The sequence below is a fragment of the Nothobranchius furzeri genome, chromosome 4 (assembly GCF_043380555.1).
Source record: "Nothobranchius furzeri strain GRZ-AD chromosome 4, NfurGRZ-RIMD1, whole genome shotgun sequence".
Lineage (NCBI taxonomy): Eukaryota > Metazoa > Chordata > Actinopteri > Cyprinodontiformes > Nothobranchiidae > Nothobranchius > Nothobranchius furzeri.
Genome location: NC_091744.1, coordinates 11,777,977 through 11,795,946, shown reverse-complemented (window position 1 = coordinate 11,795,946; position 17,970 = coordinate 11,777,977). Strand labels below are relative to the sequence as shown.

Below are 17,970 nucleotides of genomic sequence, written 5' to 3'. Positions count from 1 at the left end.
TCCGTCAGAAGGAGGACACTTCAAGCCACGATGATGATAATTAAATAATAATTAATAAACTTATGATTTTATTACTGTTTAAATATTAATACATGATCACTTGGTTCAAATATAAAGGTATTTTAATTACATGAAATGGATTATTATGCTTTGGGTATTATAATGATGATTATTATAATGATTATAAAGATGTGTTCAGCAAAGCTGCTCAGCCAACAGAGTTCAGATAAACAATAACTGCAGCACATGTTTTTTGACGCATGACCACGCTTTCTTCTGGAGAGAGTGAGAGTGTTCTGAGAGGGTTTGGTAAAAACTAACCATCACAGATTTCACGTCCAGTTCTTCAACCAACACCACGAGGAAAGGAGTACGGCCGTCTCCTGACCTCCGCCAAGCTGTTCTGTCACGCCGACAAGAATGGCTGAAGAACAAACGAAACTAACGAACTAACGCAAGACTCTCCCAGAGTCATTGATGTCTGAAGTTAAGTTAAAAGACGAAACGTGCATCTGCCAAACGCTTCGTACAGCCGTGCCCCCAGTACATCTCTGGACCGGACGATCGGACACTTGCGTCTCCTCTACCAGCCGAAGTGCCACCTTGGATGAACCCATCGTCCTGACGTCCGGATCCACAAAGGGGGTCCTGTTTTGGGTGAGGTAGAACACGACAGATGACGTTTGATGCCGTTTTCTCTAAAAATAACTCCGTTATCCGCAAAACATCATTTTCACCAGAACGCTTCCATTCCCTCTGAAAGAAACCTTCTGAGAACTTCATTCACGTATCCAAAACTCATCATTCTATTTTTTAGCTCCATTCAAACACAGGTTTGTTTCAAACAAAGTTTAATATCAAAGCTGTTAAGGATTGTCATCAAAATTGCCATTTATGAATTGTCATTTCAAATATTTCAGTTTAAAATTGTTAGTAAATAAATTTCTTCATGTTTAAACTTGCCTCATTATTGAAACGAAACACAGAAAAGGGTTGCATTTCCAGTTTATCGAATGAAAAGAATCTTACTGAATCTTCTGTTTAATAAATAACCTTTGCCATTAATTTAAGCATCTTAAATTAATTTTCACACCATTACATCATTATTAAAACACGTTTTTATCTCCTACCTCGTCTTCCGAGCTGTTGAGGCTTCCTGTGAGTTCTCTTTCCAGGTAGATCTTGGAGGTAGTTTGCTGCAGGAAGTCAGAGATCCGTTGCACTAGGAAGTCTCTGTCTTTCAGGTTGGCAAACAGAAAGGTCATACGGTTCTTGGTGCTGATGGAGAGTGGGCTGGGGAGCACATTGGAGCTGTCTGCCTTCTCCACGATGGTCACCTGTGGGACAAAAGGAAACAATATTAGATTAACTTCACGGAAACTAAATGAAGGAGATGAAAGTTTGAACAAGACCTTTCTGTAAGTCAACAGCTAAATAAAGGGGATGAATTCAGGCGCACAGCTGCATTTTTACGCTTCGCTACGGACAACACCACCAACATAATCCAATCCAAGCCATAATCCCAACAACTGACCTCCCGCAGAGGAATGATGAGGCTACACAGCGTCTCCTCCTTGCTGGTGAAGCAGATGTAGTTTGTGGAAACAAACATCTGTCCCAGGATGTGCATCTTGTTAAAGGGGGTCCACAGGGTGCAGTCTGTGTGCCCATCCAGTTTCTCATCTTTGGGCAGACGGAAGAGGGCTCGGTAGCGCTCGCTTTTTGCTCTCGCATCCAGATCTCTGAAAGATGCAAAACACGTAAGATTTGTACATAAATGAGTCGATAAACAGTGCAGCCGTTAGCTTATCGGCCATCATAAAGCCCAAATGAATCCACAGAGTAATGCTAAGTAAAGGCAGTAAAGAGTTCTGCTAGAAGCATCAACCTTAAATGTTCAAACATAAAAACTAAGACTTTAGTCACCATGAATGAATTTAGCATTTTAATGAGCTCAAAGAGCATTAGAATTAATAATCCTTCTCACAAGGGCACATCTAAAATAGAATTTGCAATTATAATATTGAGGATTACTTTCAATCCACAGTAAACAGGATTAATCAGTAATGAACGCCAGCTCCCACCTTTTCAGTGCAGACACCTTCTGTGGAGATTTCTTTTTGAGTTTGGGCAGCGAGCGGTCCTGTTCAAAGCCTTTGTTGTCCAGCAGCTGGCGCATGGCGATGTTGGCCAGCTGTTCTGCCAGCTTGAAGGTCTCGTTGATGTTCAGGAAGACGGAGAAGAGGTGCTCCTTGGCTCTCGTGCTCACCTTGATTACGTCGGGCAGGAGGAGGGTGGCGCTCTTCTCCAGTTGGGTGATATCAGCCCAGCGCACCACCAGTTTGACTGAAAACATGAGAAGATTCCTTATTCAGCTAACCAAATGAACAGGCTTTTGTTAAGTAATGCTTTACACTGCTTTATGTCTAAATTACACCCATTTATTTCAATACTTGGCTAAAGAAATCTAAGACTTCATATTTTTCTTATGATTATCCCCATATAAAACTCATTTAGTTAAAGAGCTACAAAAATTAAAAATTTAGACACAAAAGTTAAGTTTTCCTTAAAAGAGGTTCTAGATATGTAGTTCTTCTATTATGATTTTGTTTACCTGCAACTATTTCTCACCAGTAAAACTGATTAAAAACGATCACATAGTGAAAAATATTGGTCATAAAAGCCATGTGTGCCTGTCAAAAGATATAAACTAGATATGTTTTACATTTATTTTACAAGATCTAACTGATAAAAGTTGCAATGGGTCAAATGTTAAAAAACAAATAGGAAAAAGAAAAAAAGTTTTTAAATGAAGTTTCACTTTAGAAAAGAAAGGCCTTGATTCAAAAGTTAAAGCGTATGCTCTGGGTCGTGACGTAGATGTGGACAAAATGTTGCTACAGCGGTGCGTTTTGGAGCGATCAGCAGATATAATAGGTAAAAACTTAGAATTATACTATGCTACTACTAAATCAGTAAAAGTGGCACAATGGTGTGAATCAGAATCAGAGAATCAGAGAGAATTTTACTGCCAGCGCTCCAGCGAACCAGAGCATAGGAACTTGACTCCACAGAACAGCCTGACCGTGAAGGGAGGGATCACGCTTTTCCAGAGTTAAGGGCAACATTTTCTGAAAACATTGAATGTAACCCAAAATGGGTTTAGGGAGGAAATCTTTTTAGATCTAACAAATGAGCCTAATCGGCTAATCGACAGAACACAAGCTGGTGTTCTGTCAGAACTTCTGTTTAAGGACGCCCCGACAACAGCGCCTCTGCCCGGTTTGCTGCGATGCCATTTAAGTTTACAGCTAAACTCACAGATGCGCTGATGAGAGACACATTACTGCATCATTAAGTAATTTTTTAGACATACAAATACAATATCTTAAAAACAATAAATTTTAATTACAAATGTTACTTTTATTCTCAGTTCAGAGATAGGAGGGGTTATTGTTGGTTGTGTGTGCGCAGGAGAATCTACACATCTGAAAATATGTCTGAAATCACACATCCAATTTTTCTTTATAAATCACAAAGTTTGTGTGGACATTCACTTTTTTCAGACCCAGTTTTGTGCATACGGAAGCTTTATAAATGAGGCCCCTTGACTGTAAACACTAACTCCCAGTCTCTCTGTGTAGCTAGCAGGGAGTCTAATCTCCACAGTTGTGAAGAAGTAATTTCTTTCTCGTCTCATCTGCACTTTAAATATTGGCTAGGATGCAAAAATGCCTTTTTGCTGCGAGAGACACAGGGATCTGTTCTGTCGTTCCAAAGAAGAGTTTAATCACCAGAAATAGTTGGATTTTATCTTCAGTATATCTCATAAAAGCAGAGCCAGAACATGACAGCAATGTCACAGACTATACTGGCCACCGCCAGTACTGTAGTTAGTTTTCAGACGAGTTACTTCTTCAAGCCAGCGCCATTGAAACGTTAAAACCACTCGACGGATAGGCCAGAGATGCAAGTGAAACCAAGATGCTAACCGCTAGCTGAATGGTTAAAAAGGTAGGTGGATATGAGTCGGGGAATAGACTGGGACAATAATTCAGGCTTGTAATTTGTTACCCACTCCCTTAGGGGCAATGACTTTTTCCCCCTTTCCTTTTCTATATGTATTAGTTGTTTTTAGAATGTGTTGTCTAATGTTCTGATGAACGTTTCAATCATTCAGTCAATAGATGGGCCTATCTTTGCTCTGAAAGGTAGCATACTGTAGATTATTTAAGCCGTTTAGAATTTGGCTCTTTGTAAAAAGTCACGGAACCAAAAAGTTACGTTAAAATGTGTTTTGGTTAATGAAAGACTAGATATGAGACCTTCTTTGCCCAGTAAGTAGGAATAAAAGCAGAGGTGGTTGATGCTGAGGTACATCCATCCCTGCCGGGGAACCTTCCCCTTCCAGTAGCTGCAAGAGTAATAGTTGACCAGCTTCTCCTCTTCAGGCATCCCAAACAGCTTACGAAACTTGGAGCTCGCCTCCTTGAACTTGTCCGTGTCATCATCCTCTTTGACGTCATGATTCTTGTTGTACTCTGCGATGATTCCCTGCAACAAAATAGAAACGTCACCACAAGTGTTTGGGTCATAGTGTTAAGGACTTAATTGCAGCTTTTATGTCATAAAATGATTTTTAAACCCACTGGAGCTTTAACAGAACCTACCTGCACTTTTCCCTTGACAAAGGTGGTGATGTCATTCTCATTCTCAAAGATGGAGAGAGTCTGCAGCAGGTTGTGTTCCAGCCACTCCCAGTGCTCTGTGATCTCTTTACGGGACGTCCCTGCAGAGGAGGTGGGGGGAGTCAGAATACTCAGGAGCAAAGGGCATAACGACAGTCGGTCTTGTAAGCATTATGCTGCAGAGTTGAAATGATTTTAATGCATGAATAAAACATAAAACAGCTTTAGAAGGTTTTATTGTTCGAGTCGATGTTTATTTAGAACATTTTGTTTAGAGTCACGTGCCCACACGCCCACCCCAGACTGGAGGGCAAGAAACCGATGCACACCAGCACCTCCCCATTGATCACTGTTGTGTTTATCTGTTAGTTGTCAACAAGAGATAAACAGCAGCTAAATAAAATCTGTTGGCATGGTTAGCACAAGTAGAGCTGTAGCTGCACAAGTAGACAAAATGACAGTAAAGTTCAACTTTACAGGTTTCCATAAAATACGCTGAAGGCAGTGGTTAGCGGCCAGTTCTAGTGCAGACAAAGTCTCGTGAGTCGTGACAGAATAAAAAAGTTAAACAATCGCCCCACATGTCCAGAAACAAACATGTTACAGCCATCTAATGACTTCTGTGCTTTTTTATATAATTGTGCGCGGCTGCAGGGACGAGGAGCTGGGGAGAACCGACCGAGCGGATCCAGTAGCGGGGAGGAGCTGTAGACCGATCAGTCCTGAGAAATAAACGTGTGTGAAAGTGGTGACACCACCAGTGTGGTGTGTGGTTCTGTGTGACCCACAGGAACAGTTTTGTTACATTGATTACACAAAATGTGTTGCGTAATTGTATACGTTTGTGTTTGTTTCTGTTGTTCGCCAGAATAAACGGAGCTGTGCCACGGTGATCCTTCAGCATTAATGCGTAAAACGTAGAAGAGATCCGGTTGCACCTTCGTTGGTTCAGCTGTGAGAAGTTCAAACGGCCGGTTCCGCGGAGGACTTTTATCCCTGCAGCTCATTAGCTCTATCAAATTCATCTGGAAGCTCTGTGCTAAACACTGCTAGCTTTAAGAGGTTTATTTTATTGTTCATCAGTACAAAGATGTGTTGTATAATGTTAAAGTCAAAGTTAAAGTCCAATTGCCACCATCATGCTGGTGAAATTCATCTCCGCATTTGATCCATCCCCATGGAGGGGAGCGGTGGCTGCGCTTGGGAACTATTTGACGGTTTGATCCCCCAATCCAACCCCTTTGAGCCGAGTGCCATGCAGGGAGGCAGGCACTGGGTCCCATTTTAAAAGTCTTTGGTATGACCCGACCGGGAATCAAACCCTAATCTCCTAGTACCAGGGCGGACACTAAAGTAGCAAGATCTAAATCCCTAGGTTTTATTTTGTTAGATTAAATCGCAGAGATACACCTCTGGATAATGACTGGAGACAAGGTTCTTGACATTCAGCTTGTGCAGATGTGAGGTTACCCAGATGTAAAGAATAACTTCAATGAGTCTTTAGCATCACAAACCAGACTATAAAGCAGGGCTATTCAATTCCGGGCTTTGAAGGACAGTATCCAGCACGTCTTGGTTTCAACTCCGCTTCAACACACCTGATTTCAATCAGCTGGTGATTAACAGGCTTCTGCAGAGCCTGATGAGCTGCTGCACAGCTGATTCAACCACTGAAGCATGTGTGTTGGAAAGAAACCCCTAAAACCCGCTGGATACCGGCCCTTGAGGCCCACAATTGAATAGCTCTGCTATTAAGCATCACCCATTGATTAAAAAGTTGGATTTTCCATTGGAAAAGCAAAACTTTCATATAATATGGTTTTGTGTTCCTGCAGGTAGAACTCAAAAATATTCAAAACTATGATATAGTGAAACATTTTGGTCACACAATAGTTTTAACAGAAATAATTTGTGCAAATCTGAGTGGAGAAAATGCAGTTTGGTGTTGACTTGTCATTTTAGAGAGCTCATTGTAAAATAAAAACATCCTGTAGCATTGCTGAAGTAAAGAGAACAAACAAAATCTTATATTTACACTGTCACATCAACCGAGCAGCAAGATTACAACCAACCCCTTTGGACAAGTAACAGCTGCCACAGTAGACCATTATACCACAAACATGGCTGCTAACAGCCTTCAGCGAGAGCACACAGACCACATCACACATGTCCCGGCCGGACTGCTGGGAGGAGGAAGAGAGGAGAGCCCATCTTATTTCTGACACAAGCACTCCTTGTGTAGGCCTCCATTTCAGATAGAAGATAACTGAATGTGCATGATGAAAACATCACACACACACTTATCACATGGCTGCAGACTTTAACAATTTAAAATTTAGTCTTTATTCTGTCCGCTTGAGATCAAATCAAAAATAGTGTCGCAGATTTAGTTTTTCCCTTTTTCTTTCTAACTATTTAAGGCCACACTCAGAGCAATGACATAATTCAGATGACAGTGCAGAAAAAAAAGTCAGTCAGGAGCTTTGTTAAGAATTAGCATAAATTACCACCAGAAGTCGTCTACAAAGCACTTTTATTCCCATCAAAACTGTAAAAGCAGCAAATGGAGATTTTCTGGAGAGAAAAGAAAAAGCAGAAAAAGCAGAGCGGGGTTAATCTGAAAACGGTAAATCATAAAGAAACTCCATCAAGTAATTAGCTGGAGGACATTGATTCCTCCATCGTTCCTGTAATCCTGCTCTGAAACCTCCGAGGCATGAAGTAATGCAGTTAGCACGGGAAAAGGCAGGATGTTAGATTACGGAGTGTTGTGATGGAGCTGGGGCAGGGCGGGGGTAAAATTACAGCAGGGTCCGTATGGAATAAGTTCATACCTGCTGTGATCCTGGAATGGGTCCAAGTGGTTTGTTTTGCTTCAAATTAAAACAGGTGTGATGGCAGGTGCTGGTGGTTCACGTACCATGAGCAATAATCCAGTAGACTACAGAGTCGGGAGTCTGGTAGAGGATCCTGTAAGGGGCCATCCGAGCGCTCGAGTCCAGAACCACATCCAAGGTCCCAACCAGCAAACCTGGATGAGACCAAAATATGGTTAAGAGAGAAAAAAAAAATCACAGAAACCTTCAAATAGAAAATGTTTGGAATCATACTTTTCCCTTTAATAACAAAGAATGTCATCAGGCTTCTTGACGATTTGGACCTGCTCACTGCTCACGTACTGGTACGCTCACTGAGGTCAGCTGACTTGCTACTCTGGATGGATGGAAGGATGCACTCCTTCCATGAGCTAGGTAAGCTAGAGGGGGAGCAGGCTTCGTATGCATCGATCCCGTGCTCAGGAATGGATTACCCCTCACAATTAGACAGCCTTCATACATTGCCGTCTTTAAATGACGGCTGAAGACCCACTTTTGTGTCTTGGCTTTTGGACAGCGACTCCTTTTTATGTTTGCTTTTTTAATTTAATCTCTGAAGTTCTATGATTGTTGTCCTGTGCAGCACTTTGGTCAGCTCTCATGCTGTTTTTAAATGTGCTATAGAAATAAACTAGTAAGGTATTAAAAGAGAAGAAATGATTCACTGGAACATTACCAAATGTTTTTGAGAAGGAGATGCTGTATGAAAAGTGAAGCAGAACAAGCAGAGCTGCTTGAGGTTTGCTAAAGCACATTTGGACAAACCAGCCTAATCTGGAATAAGGTGCTGTGGACTGATGAAACTAAAACTGAGTTATTTGGACATAACATGGGGCGCTATGCATGGAGGAAAAAGAGCACAGCATTTCAAGAAAAACACCTGCTACCTTCAGTAAAGCGTGAACATCTCAGTCCCCAGACTTGAATATTGTTGAAAATCTGTGGGGTGAGTTACAGAGAGCTGTCCATGCTCAGCTGAAAGAACTAGAGATGTTTAGTAAAGAAGAATGGTCCATAGTACCTTCAACCAGAATCCAGACTGTCATTGGAAACTATAGGAAGTGTTTAGAGGCTGTTATTTCTGCAAAAGGAGGCGAAAGATGAAAATCTTTTCTATAGCGCCTCTCAAGATAAAAATCACGAGGCGCTTAACAAAAACAAAAAATGTAAAAATATAAAAAAAGAATTTAGAAAATGATGAAAAATATTTTTAAAATGAGCAAAAACTAGATAATTGTGATTAAAAATGTAAAGAAAGAGAGAGAGTGAATAGGAAAAAGGGAAATTAGTGGACCCTGAGGAAGGTGGAATTGATCACTGGACCTCAGGGACCTGCTGGGGGTGTAGGGACTAAGAAGATCACCAATGTAAGATGGTGCTTGTCCATGTAAGGCCCTACAGACCAGAACCAGGATCTTGAAATGAACCCTGAAGTTGACTGGCAGCCAGTGAAGCTGGAGGAGAAGCGGGGTGATGTGGGTGTGTTTGGAGGACTTGGTCAGAAGCCGAGCACAGGCCTTCTGAACCACCTGTAGACGGTTCAGGGAGGTTCTGCTCAGACACGTGAAAAGAGAGTTACAGTAGTCTAAGCGTGAGGAGATGAAGGTGTGGAGAACTGTCTCAAGTTCAGAGCGAGACAGAATGGGACTCAGCTTAGCAATGTTCCTGAGATGGAAGAAGGAAGAGCCAACAAGAGAACTGACATGAGAATCCAGGTTAAGAGCTGGGTCAAAGGTCACGCCAAGATTCCTGACAGAAGGTTTGGTGTGAGAAGCAAGCTGACAAAGAGAGTCTCTGACTTTGGGAACCAGCTTGTCTGGGGCACAGATGAGGATCTCAGTCTTATCTTCATTCAGCTGAAGAAAGCTCCCAGCCTTCCAGGTTTTGATAGAGTCTAAGCAGGTGTGTAACAGCTGCAGCTTAGACATCTCATGGGGCTTGAAGGAGATGTACAGCTGGATGTCATCTGCATAAAGATGGTAGGAGATTCCTTTGAAGGAGCTCAGGATGTGCTGAAGAGGAAACAGATAGAGGAGGAAGAGTAGAGGCCCCAGCACAGAACCTTGTGAGACACCATGGGTAAGAGAGGTGGTGGAGGACCTAAACTTGGAGACGGCCACAGAAAAGGAGCGCTCAGAGAGATAAGAGGAGAACCACTCCAGAGCAGTTCCTGATAGGCCTACCCAGTCTCTCAGACTCTCCAGTAGCAGGTGATGGTCAACAGTGTCAAAGGCTGCAGTCAGGTCCAGCAGGACCAGAACAGAACAATCCCCTGCATCACTGTGAGTCAGAAGGTCATTAGAGACCCTAAGAAGAGCTGTTTCATTAGAATGAGCTCTACGAAAACCTGACTGGAAGCTATCATAGATGTTATGTTCATCAAGAGCAGCTGTGAGTTGTTTAGCCACAACCTTTTCCAAGATCTTGGAGATGAACAGAAGTTTAGAGATGGGTCTGAAGCTGCTAAGAAGAGAGGGGTCGAGACTCGGTTTTTTAAGAAGAGGGTGGATTACAGCATTCTTAAAGTAAGTAGGGACCTGACTAGAAACCAGAGAAGCATTAATTATAGAGAGCACGCTGGGACCGATGGACTGAAAAGCACTTTTAAACAAAGATGAGGGAAAGATTTCGAGGGGGCATGCAGAGGTCTTCATAGAGTTAACTAGTTTGGTTAACTCAGGCAAAGAAACAGGAGCAAAGCTATCTAGGATGATGGGCCTGGTTGGAGTTGGGAGGGGCAGCGATAAGGCTGAAGGAGAGATGCTAGATCTAACCTTATTGACTTTGTCCACAAAGAAAGACAGAAAGTTCTCACAGTCTGCAACAGAGTGGATGGAGGCTGTAGGAGAGGCAGGAGAGACGATGCTGCTGATGGTGTTAAACAGCACCTTGGGGTTCCCTTTGCTCTGGGACACCAGGTTGGAGAAATAGGAGGATCTACTAAAAATTGATTTCATTTCTTATTTGTGGCGCCAAAATTTATGCACGTGCCTAATTTTGTTTATACAATTATTGCACACTTTCTTTAAATCCGATAAACTGTTTCACTTTTCAAATATCACTGTGCGTCTCCTATATGATATATATCACTGAAATATTATAATCATAACCAACAATATATAAAGGAAAATCATGAAAATTAACAAGGCTACCCAAACTTTCACACCCCTGTACATAGTTGTTATTGTGTGAACTAGGAATGTGCATTGGTGAAATCCTGGCGATACGATACAGGGGAGATGATACAATGCATACTGCGATACATTCAGTCAGACGTTAGTGATTATTTTAACCGAATTTATTGTAGAAATATTCAATAAACAGTCCTAACTGATACCGCGTTTTAAACATGTTATGTATCTGAACCATAACCGAGGGATTTACATTTCAGTGGTGGAAACAAAACCCACTGCACACTGCTACTAACTAGTGGTCGATGTTTGAACTGCACCAAAAGAAAAGAATACACACAAATGTTTGTATGTAAATTCTTCCAAAAATTAGATACACGGCTTTTGAACCTCTTCTTACATCCCTACTGTGAACCCTAAAAATGCTGGTGCTCTTGCTGGAGCAGATGTCCAAGAACCGTAGTTGGTGTGGAGGACATTTCGTCAGGACGATGTACAGAAACTGGGCCGCATCGTTCCGTAGTCTGGGTGAATCAGGCATTATTCATGAGAAAGTGTGCTCATTAGCACCTGTTTTGAGTTTATTATGAATCTCTCACATACAAGGGAGTTTTAACACATCTGATTGAAGGAGTCAGAAAACTGCAGGCAATGTTTTCTTTATTCTTGATTTTTCTCAGTTGATATGTTTAACCACCACATAAGGTTATTTTTGTTCTGCAGCTTTTTGTGGCAAACAGCATGAGTCACCCATGAAAATAAGGGGGAGGGGGAGAAGAGACGAGCCTATGGAGGAGAACTAAATCATTTGATTATTTACCGTAAGTAAAAAACAAAAAAACAAGTCAGTGGGAAAATGAACCGCTGATTTTCATGTCCTTACTTTAGATTTTCTCATTACCTCTTTACTGTTTGGTTCAATGCATTCCAGAAAAAATACCCTTGTATTCATTTATCTGGAACTCCTTCACCCCTCGTTATACGGCTTAAGACATGAATATTAAACGGATGAAGTGAGTTTCAAATGTGCAAATAAATAAATAAATAAAGAACTATTCAGATGAACTTCCTCATGACAAAAAAAACCCAACAAGTTTAAAGCTCAGTCATAGCTGCCGTTTCCACACCGACTGAAAGAACAAGTGAAAAGCCTGTGTGAGAATAAGCTACGGTGTTGTGATAAAACGCATCCCGTCTAGACTTTAGTCACACCACTGGACCCGATCCTTTCAGCGTGTGTGAGAGTTGAGGTTTAACTCAGGAAACTCAGGTGAGAACACCTTTTCTCTGCCTTCAGGGTTTCAGTGAAACCTCAAAAACAGAAACAAAAAGGTTGTTGTTGTTGTTAAGACTCTTACGCGGTTTTGGTTGAGACTTTGGTTTTCATCAACACTGCAGCTGTTACTTAAACCCAGAACTCTGAGGCTTAAGGCGACGTTAGTGTCAGGCTCGTCAGGCGCTCCAAGCGTCGCGTCTGCAGCATGAACTCATCAGAACATGTGACTACTTGTTCTTCCTCACCTCAGTTATTATTTCCACACACTAAGTTAGTAGCGAACAAACTAAAACACAACCAAACAAGCCTAGAAACAAAATTACGGTTTCAATTATTATCTCTGGCTGGTAGGAAACCGAGCTAAATAAAACATCTTGACACTTTAGAGTTTTTCCAACTGAGAAAACCAGGAAACCAGTGATTCCCTGACATGTTCAATTTTAGCCACATGGAGGAAGAACAGGAAACCAGCTGAACATTTGTTTATTAATTTTTTTTAGTTTTTACTTTTGTGCCACTTTTCCAGGCCCGCGTCGCTTCACTAAATAAGAAAGGTTTTTGTTGTGGGATGCAAATCAAACCACAAAAAGGTCAATGACCCCCCCCCCCCCCCCCCCCCACCTGAAACCTGAACAATATCAAATAACAAAAGTGTCTGGTGAACATAACTGTTTCGCTGCCTCGAACTGAACATTCTCAAACAATCCAACACAACAAACTCTAAACATTAGACTTCACGATCAAATCAAACAGGATTAGCATCTCAGCTGTATTATGAAATGATGTTCTTTACTGACTCAGATGATGCTCGTGTCAAGTGACTCAACAGCCTGAAATTTTGTCAACTTACAGTCAAGCAAGATGATGTTTGGTTACATATTTAACTCTGAGCATATCAGCCTTGAACACATGTATAGAGGTGAAATGGAAGGAAGTTCCTGAAACAGTTGTGCGCTTTTTCAAGCACAAGCTGGAAGGAGAAGTGAACGCTGAAATGTAATCGTGTTTCAAACTGAACAGAACTCAATGAAAATGACATCCTTAGCGCCACACTAATCAGCAGTTTTATCTGAGGATTTATAGTCCAATGCATACGTGTAAAATCTACCAGAAATATTTATGAACAATTATCAGAGAAATCTCACAGCATTGTACAACTTAGGCTTATCATTTGGTCGGTTTCCCATGTGGGTTGGTGTGTAAAGGTTGGTGGAGAAGACTTTTTGATGTATTAAATGTGGACTGGAGTAGAGGTAGACAGATCGGCCGAGATTTACGGAATTTTACAAATTAGCTGATATTTGTCCTTAAGCTGCTTTAATGTCAGGCGCATCCTCGGGCAGCCCGGTGCTGTTGGAGATTTGAATTTAAATGGATTTGCATGTTCACCAATAACATTCGTATAATACACATACCCTAGAATAATTTTATTTAGGTGTTTAAAACTGAGTGGTGCACAAAGTTACTATTTAACACTTAGTTAAATTAGAGTTCAAAAACAGATTCAGCTTCAATTTTTGCATCAATCGATGATATTTTCATTTTAGCATGAAAATAAGGTGGAAAACTGATATCTGCCATGAAAATCAGCCCATGAAAATCGGTGGTACAGATCGGCTATCGGCTGACCAGGTCTCCTGTATATTGGTATCGGCAACAGAGAACCAATATCAGTGGAACTCTAGACTGGAGCATGTTGATGGAGGAGGGATGCTCTGTTTTGAATGTCAGGCTGAGGAAGGAATAGTCAGACAGCTGCACGCTTAATTATTTTTATCTAAACGCTCAGAAGCAGCAGAAAATCACGTCTTCTCCACACTTGATCAGTGCCATTGAACTCTCCTGCATAATTCTGCAGTCCCCGTTGCAGCTGTTGTATTCACACCTCATCATGCTTCCTCTCACAAGATGCTGCTGTGTTCTGCTGGAGCAAACACACACTAATGACCCCTTCAGCCTCCCCTTCCTGTCACACTGGAGCTTTCTGCTCCAATCAGAGCTTTGCTAAGTCAAACGCTACGGCCTGGTGCCGATAGCAACTTCCCCCTCCTCCTATAAGGAAGGTTCAAAGCCAGTGCCAGTGTTGCTAGGTAATGCTCCGTGCCAGCTGGCCCACAAGACAAGTCAGCAAGCTGAGCTTTTACATAACAGTGACATCATGTCCGGCACCACTTCCATAGCGTGAACTCACAAAGAGGCGTAAAGCACAATGCTGCAACGATGTTTAATGCCAAAAGGTCCACTCCTATATTATGGAAACATTAATGGTCCTGCGTCATGCAGTTTTACACCTTCCAAAGTGATACACAATATGTGATAAAACTTTACTCTCGAAACTTTTAAGATGCCATTTTTTATGAAATACAAGTTATTTTTGTGAGCCATTCCTTCAACTCAGAAAAAAGACAAATCCTGCCTCCCCTGTGTGAATTCCATCTATTGCATAATGTAAACCCAGATCCCCAGCAAAATGTCATGGATGGGTCGCAAAGAAGAGAGCAGCTGTGGCAACACACACACTTGTGGCGAACAAGCCACCAAGAGCACTGTGACATTTCCCGGTGTCCAAGTTGCTAAATGCGCACACCCACCCCCGGGGGGGGGGGGGGCTGGTGCCTATCGCCAGCGGTCAATGGGCAATCAGGTGGGGTGGAAGCCGGAGTACCCGGAGAGAACCCATGCATGCACAGGGAGAACATGCAAACTCCATGCAGAAAGATCCCAGGCTGGGAAGCGAACCCAGGACCTTCTAGCTGCAAGGCAACAGCTCCAACCACTGCGCCACTGTGCAGCCCTGATGGTTTCTCAGGTGATATTAACATTTCAGTGGCGTTGACAACCCACTCCAGCACTGGCTTTGGTTTAGCAAGCAGTCTGTGTCCAAAATATAAAATCCAACCATTTCTTTAAAAGACTGGACAGGGATCCTTTACTTATCGCAAATATACAGTACAGGCCAAGAGTTTGGAGACATCTGTCTCATTCAATGTGTTTTCTTTATTTTCATGGTAGATTCTCACTGAAGGCATCAAAACTATGAACGAACACATGTGGAGTTATGTACTTCACCAAAACAGGTGAAATAACTGAAAACATTTGATATTCTATTTTCTTCTAAATAGCCACCCGTGGCTCGGATTACTGCTTTGCACACTCTTGGCATTCTCTTGATGAGCTTCAAAAGGTAGTCGCCTGAAATGGTTTTCCAACAGTCTAGAAGGAGTTCCCAGAAGTATTTAGCATTGGTTGGCCCCTTTGTTAATGGTCATGGTCATGAAAATAAAGAAAACACACCGAATGAGGAGGTGTGCCCAAACTTTTGGCCTGTACTGTGGGTCTAGGCATTACTTAAAATGCAGACAAGATGAGAATGAAATTACTTCTTCACAAATATGGAAATGAAACTCCCTGCTAGCTACATGGAGAGACTGGATGTTAGTGTTTACAGTCCAGCGAAGGAGGGATCTGGACTGGAGAGTCCCTGGATGCATGTGTGAAGAGGAAAACCAGTGCGTAAGGGTTTTCCTCATGACAAATTAATAAAACATGGTCGAAAGCTACAAAAAGTAGATTTTGCACGAAATAGGGCCTTTAAATATTAACCACTGTTTATCTGCTTCATATCAATACTTTTTCCTCATATAAACTAATGATTCCTCCATAATTGGGTATAAAAGTTGTCTGCAGTTGTCGACTCCTATATGTGAAGTGTGAGAGGAGTGTTGGCACACAAACACCAAGATAGGAAGCTAAAAACGACTGTGTGAAAAGTGTTTTGTTAACAGTAAAGTGAAAACAGTGTTAAAGACCTCCAAATATAGCCACTGTGTTGATATCAATCCAGCTCCAATAGTTGGGTTCACACAGACACGTTTTTGTGGAAAAAAATCATGAGAAAAATGTTTGGTCGTGAGTGTCCGTAGATTTGTGCTGTGAGAAGCTCACACCGCCAGCCATGACCAAAGAGCAGACCTATGACTAAAATCATGCAGTGTCGGAACTAATCGGGAAAAATCACCCTATGATTTACATGTAACCAGTTTTTTGAGAATATTAAATAAATCAGAAATAGAAGATTTTAAATTCAAATTACAGCTTTAAATAAGTAAGGAAACTGTATGTTTTTGTAAAATAGAAGCACTTCTAGAAGCATCTTTGTGCATGACTGTGATGATGTGAAGGAGCTGGAGGAGAAAAATGTGTGGGAATGGCTGGTTGGCCTAAGCCCTCCAGGAAGCAAGCTTCCCCACTGGCCCCAATAGGCACCTCTGTTCCCAAAATGCTCCCCAGGGCATCGAGACCCCAGCCCATCTCACCAGGGCCCAAAGCAGCAGCATCGCAGAGCTCCACGGAGTCTGAGGGCACCAGCCCAGCGGCACCCCAGCAGAATATCTAATCCCATCCTTGCATTTGCGCAACTTCCAGAATATATAAGACATGAGACATCCAGTAAAGGTTGGGTCCTCGCCCTCCTGGACATCCCCCTCCCCTGTGATGGGACAGTGTTGTTATTATTTCAGAGGAGTCAAGGTCCACCTGAGGCCCCTAAGCCTGGGCCATGCACTGCCGCTTGTTCCTGCCTTCTTCCCGGCAGCTTACGAGTCAGGACCCCATCCCCAAGTCCCCGCCCAGACCCTCACATGCGGCCCGCCGCTCTCACACCCCGAGCCCCCAGGCCCCCACCCAGACCTACTCAGGGGCGATGCAGCAACCCATGGCCGCCGCTGAGAACCCCCAAGGGGGCCCCACTCACAACAGTCAGTAGTCGACCCTCTGAGGCAACTCAAGTACCTCCAGAGGGGGGCAGCAGCCCCCCAGCCCCAGACACCCACAGTGAACATCTGGAAAATTCAGCATCAGTTTTCCTCTTCAAATGCTGCTGTTGTCAGTTAGCTTTAACATCAAGACGCTAAAAGTGAGAATTCCTCATCATTTATCCAAATGAAACCAAAGTATAAAAAGAAGCATCACTTCCTGTTTAATTCAGAGGCTACACTGCATTTTTTACATGTGAATGTATTGAAATGCCAGAATATGTAGAGTCCAGAGTTTCTCAAAGGTGTTAAACTTATGGGACAAATCAGTGAAAAGCACATTTCACAACCAGAGACAAAACAGGACATCAAGCTTTCAAATGTGGACTTTGGCTAGTCCTTTTAATGACCTGACTACTCTTCCTCCTGCTGTTTCTTGACCCATTTCGGATGGAGTTAGCCAATGAGCAGAGGAGGAGTGAGAGGGGGAAGAAGGGGAATGATTCAGCATGAACACGCAGACAGACTGTGTTTTAACTTGTTGTCAAATAGATCCACTGTTGTTGAGGCTCTGCAGCTAGCAGCAGCATAAAAACAAGGCAGTGGTCTTTGTTTGGGTTAACCAGGCAGGATACAGCAGGATCTTGTGTGTGTGGGAAAACTGCAATCAGATGGCTGATTGTGTGATGCTTTTTGTCCTGGAAGGAGTTTTATTTTGACGTAATGTTTGAAAAAGTTCGACTAATCAATTAGTGAAGGGTGCGAAAGGACATTTTCACAGCTGATTTGTCACCTGACTCTTTCGCAGAGATTTTTTTTCTGATGCCCTGCACCAAAACACACCTTATGTCAACAAAATAGGTAAATAAAATTCTGTTTTTTAAAATATATATATAATGAAATGATGCCAGCAGCAGGGAGGTGGCACTCACCCGCCAGTCCTCCGCCTCCATCCCCGTGTCCCTTACGTCTCTGGAGGATGAAGTACGGGTTTGCTCTCTCGGTGATCCATAACGCTCCCGCCAGCAGCACGTCTTCGGGAATGACCCACATTTTCCTGCTCTTATTGGTTTTACAGGAACATTGAACCCACAGACAGGACTGCTGAGTGGCAGCCGTCAAACTGGTCTTACTGGAACGGGACTCCGGGTCCACAAACGGTTAATTATTTACACTACAGGGCTGGTTAATCTCCACCCTTCAGCTGGATGTCCACAGCAAAATAAAAACGCGCTGCTATAATTA

At 42.5% G+C, this 17,970-nt stretch overlaps 1 protein-coding gene across 1 annotated transcript in view; it reads right to left on the bottom strand.

The window, feature by feature from the left end:
• The window catches only part of tbc1d9 (TBC1 domain family, member 9 (with GRAM domain)), a 32,002-nt gene extending 14,032 nt beyond the window's left edge, over positions 1-17,970 (bottom strand). The window contains exons 1-7 of the mRNA XM_015965504.3: positions 17,658-17,970; positions 7,609-7,719; positions 4,671-4,789; positions 4,326-4,554; positions 2,085-2,346; positions 1,535-1,742; positions 1,131-1,337 (exon numbers count right to left, since the gene is read on the bottom strand). Of these exons, the coding sequence (XP_015820990.1) occupies positions 1,131-1,337; positions 1,535-1,742; positions 2,085-2,346; positions 4,326-4,554; positions 4,671-4,789; positions 7,609-7,719; positions 17,658-17,778 (1,257 nt within the window). The 5' untranslated portion in view covers positions 17,779-17,970. The remainder of the gene's footprint in view (positions 1-1,130; positions 1,338-1,534; positions 1,743-2,084; positions 2,347-4,325; positions 4,555-4,670; positions 4,790-7,608; positions 7,720-17,657) is intronic.